Raw genomic sequence first — 8,965 nt, 5'->3', positions numbered from 1 at the left:
AAGTTAATGAAGTGGATGATTGGTACTGTCTCACTGACAGCCTTTCGAAACTTTGTCTTTGTCATAAATCACAGATTACTCATGATATAGTTAAAGGATGACCAAGGATGGGAACTGAACATCTTGTGTATTCATTATTTAGGAAGGACAGACAAAAAGAGAAAGGAGATGGGTAGCATTCAGTGAAGGAGGAAGAAAATGCAATAGCGTGGAAGAAATAATGGCTTGGAAAATCTTGATGTGAAAGCTGTATGGCTGGAGCTGATAAACACCAAGTGGCAGAAAATGTTGATCATTCTCTATAAGCCCCCGAACGAATAGCGGAGATGTAAAGAAAGGCATTAAGGAAATCCCGGATGCATTCAATAAAGATACAACTATAATCTTGGGTGATTTTAATACAGATTACACAAACCAGCTAGCACTGGTGTTGTGGAGGAACATTTTCTGAAATGTGAATATGATTTGTTCCTCAATTTACTGGTCTAAAAAACAGAGAATAGCCTATTCACGACTGGGTACTGTGCAATATGAGAGGATTAATTAACAGTCTTATTGTGCAGGGTCTTTGGATAAGAGCAACCATGAAATGACAGTGTTATTCTTTAAAATGGAAAGTGAACTAGGCCAATCTGAAATTAAGGTTCTGAATGTAATAAAGGGAACTACAAAGGTATGAGATGTGAATTAGCAAGGGATGGTTGGGGGATCTTACTAAAAGGTTAACAATGATAGACAATGACTAATATTTAAAGAATGTGTGCATGAATTAGAGGAATTAGAATACTTATTCATACCTGTCTGGTGCAAAAATAAAAAAATGATGCAGAGGTATTGGTGTTGGATTGGGGTGGATGAAGTCAGAAGTCACATGACACCAGGTTCTAGTCCAACAGGTTTATTTGAAATCGCCAAACTTTTGGCGTGCTGCTCCATCAGGTGAAGGAGCATTTTTGAATTCAGCAAAAAGGACAAATCATTTGATCAACAAAGAGGAAAATAGATTGAGAGTAAAATTGTAAGGAACAGAAGCTTTTACAGTCAGTTCTTACGAATCTTTGAAGAGAAAATATTTCTGAAGCCAAATGTCCTTTACAGTTAGAAACTGCAGTAATTATAATGGGGAAACAAAGAAATGGCGGAATAATTGAACACACTTTTCATTCTGCCCCCACAAAAGAGGGCAGACTATCATCCCAAAAATGTTCGGGAACCAAGGGTCTGGTGAGAGGGAGAAATCAAAGGAAATCACTACTTTTAAAACAAAAAAGGTGCTAGGGAAATTAATGGATTTAAAAGCAGGCAAATCGCCTGGTCATGATTATCTACAACCCAGACACTAAAAGATCCTGGAAATATTGGGTGCATTAGTTGTCATCTGTGGACTCTGGCACAATTCCTACAGATTGGAGCATGGTAAATGTAACTCCACTAGTTTTTAAAAAAAAAAAGGGACAAAATGAATTACAGACCATCAGTAGTGAGGAAAATTCTGTAGTCTGTTATAAAAGGCATGATAACAGAACACTTGGAAAGCATTAATGGAATTGGACAAAGCCAGCAAGGGTATATGAAAGACAAGTCATACTTGACAAATCTCTGGAGCTTTTTGTGGATTTTACTAGTAGAATAGATAAGAAAAAAAACCGACAGATGTGGTCTGAGTTTTCAGAAGACTTTTGATGAGGTCCCTGTAAGAGGTTAGTGGGCAAAATTAAAGCATTTGAGATGGGGTGATACATTTGGTATATATCGAGAGATAGCAAGAACTGCAGATGCTGAAGTCGGAGATAACACCATGTGGAGCAGGAGGAACACAGCAGGCCAGGCAACATCAGAGGAGCTGGAAAGTTGACATTTCGGGTCGAGACCCTTCAGAAATGGGGAGGGGGAAGGGAGCTCAAATAAATAGAGAGAGGAGGGGTGGCGCTGGGGAAGGTAGGTCAGATGATGATAGCTGAGTGCAGGTAGGGAGTGGTGGGAATTGGTCAGTGAGGTGCGAGGGTTGAGGGGTGGACAGGTTGTGTCAGGTCAGGGAGGCAGGGATGAGAGGGTGGGTTGGCCATGGGATGAGGTGGGGGTGGGGAAATTTTGAAACCAGTAAAATCCACATTTAGGCCATTGAGCTTTAGGCTCCCAAAGTGGAATATAAGATGTGGCTCCTCCAGTTTGCGGGTGGCGCCATTGTGACACTGGAGGAGGCCCAGGATGGACATGTTACCCAGGGAGTGGGAGGGGGAGTTGAAATGGTTTGCAACCAGAAAGTGATGGTGTTTGTTGCAAACAGAGCACAGGTGCTCTACAAAACGGTCTCCGATCCTCCGCTTGGTCTCACCGATGTAGAGGAAGCCAAATCGAGAGCAGCGGATGCAATAGACCATGTTGATGGATGTGCAGGTGAACCTCTGCCTAATGTGGAAGGTTTGTTTGATGCCTTGAATGGAGATGAGGTGGGGAGGTGTAGGGGCAGGTGTAGCACTTCGTGAAATTGCAGGGAAAGGTGCTGGGGGTGGTCGGGCTAGTGGGGAGTGTGGCGCGGATGAGGGAATCACGGAGAGAGTTCCCTATGAAAGGCAGATGGGGTAGGGAGGGTAATATATCTTTGTTGTGGGGTCGGACTGTAGGTGGCGGAGAATGATACGTTGGATACGGAGGTTGGTGGGGTGATATGAAGACAAGGGTGATTCTGTCTTTGTTTTTGTTGGGGGGAGGGAATATGAGGGCAGAGGTTCAGGAAATGCAAGAGTTGCAGTTGAGAGCATTTTTGACCACCGAAAGGGAAAGTTGCAGTCCTTCAAATAGGAGGACATCTGGGATATGTGGGAGTGGAATGCCTCATCTTGGGAGCAGACATGGTGGAGGCGGAGGAATTGGGAGTAGGAGATCGCATTCTTGCAGCAAGGTGGGTGAGAGGTGTAGTCTAGGTAGCTGTGGGAGTCGGTGGGCTTGAAATAGATGTTGGTTTTGAGGTGGTCACCAGAGATGGAGACAGAGGTCCAGGAAGGAGAGAGAAGTATTGGAGATGGTCCAGGTGAACTTAAGGTTGGGGTGGAAGGTGTTGGTGAAGTGGATGAACTGTTCGAGCTCCTCGTGGGAGCACGAGGCAGCGCCGATACAGTCATCGATGCATCGGAATAAGAGAGATGGGGAATAGTGCCAGTGTAGTAATGGGAGAGGGACTGTTCCACGTATCCTACGAAGAGGCAGGCGTAGCTTAGGCCCATACGGGTTCCCATGATCACCCCCTTGGTCTGTAGGAAGTGGGAGATGTTGAAGGAGAAGTTGTTAAGGGTAAGGACAAGTTCAGTTAAGCAGATGAGGGTGTTGTTGGAGGGGTCTGGTTGGCCCTGAGGGAGAGGGAGAAGCAGAGGCCTTTTAGGCTGTCCGTGAGGGGGATCAGTGTACAGGGATTGGATGTCCATAGTGAAGATGAGGTGTTGCGGGCCAGGGAATTGGAAGTCTTGGAGGAGGTGGACGGCATGGGTGGTGTCCCAGATGTAAGTGGGAGTTCCTGGACCAGTGGGAGGAGAAAATAAGAGTCAAGTAAAGCGGAGAAGAGTTCAGTGGGGCAGGAGCAGGCAGAGACGGTGGGTCGGCCGGGGCAGTCGTGTTTGTGGATTTTGGGAAGGAGATAGAAATGGGTCGTGCGCGGTTGGGGAACAGTGAGGTTGGAGGCTGTGGGTGGGAGGTCACCTGAGGTGAAAAAGTTATGAATGGTCTGAGAGATGGTTTGATGGTCAGGGGTGAGGTCATGATCGAGGGGGTGGTAGAAGGTGGTGTCGGAAAGTTGGCGCCTGGCCTTGGCTATGTAAATGTCAGTGTGCCATACCACTACTGTGCCTCCCTTAACCTCACTATCGAACCTCCAGATAAGATGGGATCAGAGGGCTGCACGTTCTGCAGGGGAGAGGTTGGAGTGAGAGAGAGGGGCGGAGAGGTTGAGGCAATCAATGTCACGACGGCAGTTGGAGATGAAGAGGTCGAGGGAGGGTAGGAGGCCTTGGGGTAGTGTCCAGGAGGAAGGGGTGTGTCGGAGGCGGGAAGAAGGGGTCTGTGGATGGTGGGTTAGACTCGCGGTTAAAGAAATAGGCGCTGAGGCGGCAGAAGCGTTCTAAAGAAATTGGTGCGGAGGCGGATATATTGAGATTTGGTTGACAGATAAAAAGAAAGTAACATTTCCAGTTTTGCTGATGACACAAAACTGGGTGGGATTTAGAGTTGTGATGAGGTTGCAAGGTGATTTAGACAAGTTGTGGGCAAAAGCATGGGAGATGCAATATAACATGTTTAAATGCAAAATTATAACTTCTGTGTGAAAAACAAAGTATTATTTAAATGATCATATATTGGAAAATGTGAATGTGCAGAGCAATTTGGGTGGCTTTGTACACCAGTCAATGAAAGTAGACAGGCAAGTGCAGCAAACAGTTAGCCAGGAAAATGGTATATTGGCCGTCTTTGCAAAAGGAATTGAGTTAAAAAGTAGGGATGTGTCCCTGCAGTTGTACAGCACCTTGGCGAGACTACACTTGGAGTATTGCATGCAATTTTGGTCTCCCTACCTAAGAGAAGACATACTTGCCATAGAGGTTGTGAAGTCTAGAACCAGCCAACACAGTCAACAGAATAACACAGGATAGGCTGAGGTGAGGGAAGTCTTTTTTTCCCACTTGAGTTGTGAACCTGTGGATTTCTCGACTATGAAAGCTGTAGAGGCCAGTCACTGAATATATTCAACAGAGTGATCGGTTAATGCTTAGATATTTAAAGCATCAAGGGTATGGAAAGAAACAGGAATATGGCTATGATCCATTGAATGGCAGAGCAAGCTCAAAGTACTGAATTGCCTACTCTTACTCCTAGTTTCTAAGTTATGCTTATCTTGAATATCCTGCTTCCTGGAACCAAGCTTAGAACATTTATCTTTGCTAGAAGTGACATACATTCACATGTATACGTGCCTTGCAAACAAAGGAAAATGCTTATACCGTGCGTTTATTTTGAATTGCCTGGCAACAGGCGAATCTTTAGTTCTTCGTTGCTTTTTCCAGAGCGTGAGGTGTATGACTTGTATATCTATTAATAAAACTTCTGAGTTTTGGATTTCAAAATGATAACATATGGGGGTTGGTTACTTTCGTGAAGGATGTTTCATAATTCAATCACTAGGTTAGGCAATCCTTTCAGAGCAGTGACCTAATTCACCACTGTGTTAGAGAACTGCAAGGTTAATGGAAAATGGTTTATACTGGAGGGGTCGTTTTACTACAAGTGCGTTTACCAATGAAGGTAAACACAAAAAACGCTGAAGAAACTGGCAGCAAATGTGGAGGAAGAAACTGAGTTAACATTTCAAGCCTGATATGACACTTCTACGTGAGTTGTCATCGGATGCTAAATGTGAACTCTCTCTCAACAAGTGTTGCCAGGCCTACTACATTTCTCCGGGATTTTCTGTTTCATTTGGACTTCTAACATCCCTAGTTATTGCTGAACGCCATTTGCTAGTTTTCAGATTTTGGTTTGAGGAACATTAGTGACTCAAAGCTTTAGGGCAGTTCAGAAGAGATCCAATTGGCGTTAAAAGCAAGTAAACAATTTCTCCTAGAAACGAGTTTTTATTTTGGAGCAGCTAAGGGAATAAGTTGTCTGAGGTGAAAAACTTGGTTTGTGTAATATCCTGATGGAGTGTTTGGTTTAAAATCTGCAGGTTATTAGAGGCTGAGGAAATCTAACATGAGAAGACTCCACAGGACGTAAGCTGGAGAATTTAAAGGATTAATATCAAGATGTAGTTTATCTAAATTTGAATTGCTGTGAAATGGTGTTGGGGAATAGCTTAATTTTTTTTTTGCTGGATATTTTTAAGATTTTTCTGTGCTACATCTAGTTTTTTGGGTATTTTTGATTTGTGTATAGTGAACTTACGTAAAAGAAACTCTGTAGCCTTGTCTGACTACGTTTTAGTGAGTGGCTACCATGTTAACCAAAATAACGATAAAAATTATCTCTCGGGCCAGATTTAATTCTGGGGTCTGACTTGTTGAGGCAGTAGCATTAACTGGGAACAGTGACAACACTTTGGCTAATCAGAGTCAACTCGCCAAACACAGCACCCTTTTTCATCTGTAGTATAAATAGTTGTGAACATTTGAAATTTGGCATTTGAACAAAAAGCTTTGGCATCATGCCCTTTTAACATCAATATTCAAATAATTTATTGTTTAGAGTTCTGATTCTTTGGCTGTTCTTTATTTTTGATGCCCACTTTCCAGGTGCATGAATACTTACGGAGCAAACTCTGTTCCCTGTATGAGAATGACTGCATTTTTGACAAGTTTGAGTGCTGTTGGAATGGTTCAGACAGGTAAGCTGTTATGTATTGATATGTTGCTGTACACTGACAACTATTTAGAAATCTTGCCTGGATACAAGTTCTGTTCCAGGACATAAGCATTTAAGTTAGGTTGGCAATATTAATGGGATCTCATGCTGTCTAAAAATCCTGCTCTTTGGATGAATTGTTAAACTTCAGCTGTGTGCAACCATTCGGGGAGTGTTCTGTCTCTTAAAGAAAGAATAATGAGTTCCCTCGTGACTTCGCCATTATTCTTCCTTGCCCAACCTGGCAGACATTCACCTCATTACTTTGAAAATTTGGGAAATGTGAGATATGTGAAAAGGTACTATATGATTGATTGTAAATATTTGTGTTGGTCGTAAAACTGATTTTGTTCCAAATTGATAGCCAGTTTGAAACTTTTGTCTTTCACCTGTGTATAGAATAAAATCTGATTTGGAGCATGTTATGAGAATCTGATGCAGTGTTAGGATTTTTAAGATCTAAGCAGTGTTGCAGCTTGTAAATTCCTTTCCAAACAAATGTGTTCTTTATGTCTAATTTGCTAAAGTTCATAGTTACATTTGCTGTCATTCATGGAGACAAAATTACCCAGGGCCATTCCCTTGTACTGTCATTTTGAACAGATGCTGCCATTCTGAAGTGCAGACAGCTTCCCCTTTTGGATAATGCCTTTAATGTTTCTTTCATTGACTCAGTTGTCTTACATTGAAAAATAGAGTTTCATTGTTATGTTTCTCTAAACCGCAAAATAATACAGTGACATACCATTCCTATTGTGCAATTTTAGAAAATTGTTGAAGGTTAACTTTAGAAGTTTCAACAACATCCTTTTCAGCTAATCCCTGTGATTTTCACACCTCAGCATGACAGCCCAATTAGTCTTGGTCTATTGTAACAATTTCTTCTGGTAACTGTTCTCTATCTCATAATTCTGTTACTAAATATTGTTATCTTAATCTGAAACACAATTATTTTAGTACTAGTGTTTGAAGTGTTTGAAATATCAATATTGCATGAATTCTGTTGTCCTGATGGTTTTACATTACTACTCTTCGTTTCATATTATACAAATTGAATTTAGCCGTAACGCTGAAAGTCAGACTGCTGTGTAATTCATTTATAGAAAGGTTTTGTGCTCTGAGCAAAATCAGAAGGCTGAATTCTCCATTAGTGTGAGACTAACTTCCAGTCTGTAGATAAGAAAGAAAAAGGCATAAGGAAAAAATGGGGCAAATTCTTCTTGTGCTGTGTAATGGTATCCATACCCACCACTAATTGCAATTCTAGTAAAAATTTTGGCTTTGTTCACTAATCATGTTTACTGCATGACTTGCCATTATTAACATCTCTACATCATTTTACTGCCATATCCTTCCATAATGACATCAATAATTGTCATAATACTTGTCCTTGTGTCAGTAAGGAGTTCTGAATCTCGTACTCTTTCTGAATGCTATATTTTGAATATTTGTGTTGAACTTGTATTTACATTTTTATTTGTAAACAGTGCCATCATGACCGGTTCATACAACAATTTCTTCCGGATGTTTGATAGAAATACCAAACGGGACATCACACTTGAAGCATCCAGAGAAAGCAGTAAGCCACGTGCCATCTTGAAACCACGCAAGGTTTGCACAGGTGGTAAAAGGAGGAAAGATGAAATTAGTGTTGATAGTCTGGACTTCAACAAGAAGATTCTGCATACAGCTTGGCATCCTAAAGAGAACATCATAGCTGTTGCTGCAACTAACAATTTGTATATATTCCAGGACAAAGTAAATTAAAATTAGCCTGGTTTAGGACAAGACTTGTTCTTGCACAGTAAACCTAGTAACTTTTTTCTTTGAAGATAATGATCTTGTTCTCCAAAATTTAGTATATCTAAAACAGCTACAAGGGAAGATTTGACCTGTTCGTTTGTGCTTGTGATGCACTTTTGCCTTCAGTCAAGACATTACTTTCCATGGCCTAGATTCTCTAAACATGAGAAGCCCACCAGAAGGAGACTGGATGGACAGTGCTGGTCACATAAGGCTATCTCTTCAATTTACTTAATCAAGTCTGAGCTTTGCATTATGAGAAAAAGACCAGAAGTGAAGCACAAGGCAGAGTTGAATGCATATGAGATCTGTCCTTGCTGTGAGATTTTTTGGCCTTTCTGAACATGAGTTGTGCTTAATTATGCCTGTAAACATTCCTCCTCTGTCTTCAGTCTTTTTGACTCGAGTATATTAAGCTTGAATACTTCAATGGGCTTTGAGTGGAGTCACAGGACTTTTTTTCTTATTAAATAACCTATACTCACCCTGTATCTATAATCACCTCCTGGTGTAAAACAAAACTTAATAAAAATAACAGATCGTGAAAAGATGTTTTTAAATCTGAAGGTATGTACTGTGGCTTTGTGATAGTATTTGCAGTGTGTACTGGGAAAGCTGATTTTAAATAACTTGAGTTTAACATGAAGTGGTGCATGTTGTACTTTTTCTGCACAGCAGAATAAGTGATATTGTATGATAGAAATTCAATTTGCAACATTTCACAAAAATGAACTGAAAACTGAACTCCCTTATGAAAATAAATTATATTTTTATAGTT

The 8,965-nt window shown here is 41.2% G+C and overlaps 1 protein-coding gene across 7 annotated transcripts in view; it reads left to right on the top strand.

Moving 5' to 3' along the window:
* ppp2r2d (protein phosphatase 2, regulatory subunit B, delta) overlaps positions 1-8,750 on the top strand; it is a 70,803-nt gene extending 62,053 nt beyond the window's left edge. For 5 of the 7 annotated variants that reach the window (XM_048608934.1, XM_048608933.1, XM_048608932.1 and 2 more), the window contains 2 exons: positions 6,276-6,367; positions 7,872-8,750. In XM_048608934.1, coding sequence (XP_048464891.1) covers positions 6,276-6,367; positions 7,872-8,151 — 372 coding nt within the window. In that variant the 3' untranslated portion in view covers positions 8,152-8,750. Of the gene's footprint in view, positions 1-142; positions 455-6,275; positions 6,368-7,871 lie in introns of those variants that run through there. The other 2 variants (XR_007264287.1, XR_007264286.1) reach the window with 2 other exon arrangements.
* The last annotated feature ends 215 nt before the right edge of the window (positions 8,751-8,965 follow it).

The sequence above is a fragment of the Rhincodon typus genome, chromosome 20, assembly GCF_021869965.1.
Source record: "Rhincodon typus isolate 14 chromosome 20, sRhiTyp1.1, whole genome shotgun sequence".
NCBI lineage: Eukaryota > Metazoa > Chordata > Chondrichthyes > Orectolobiformes > Rhincodontidae > Rhincodon > Rhincodon typus.
The sequence above is the reverse complement of the archived record's forward strand: the minus strand, read 5'-3'. Positions and strand labels throughout refer to the sequence as shown.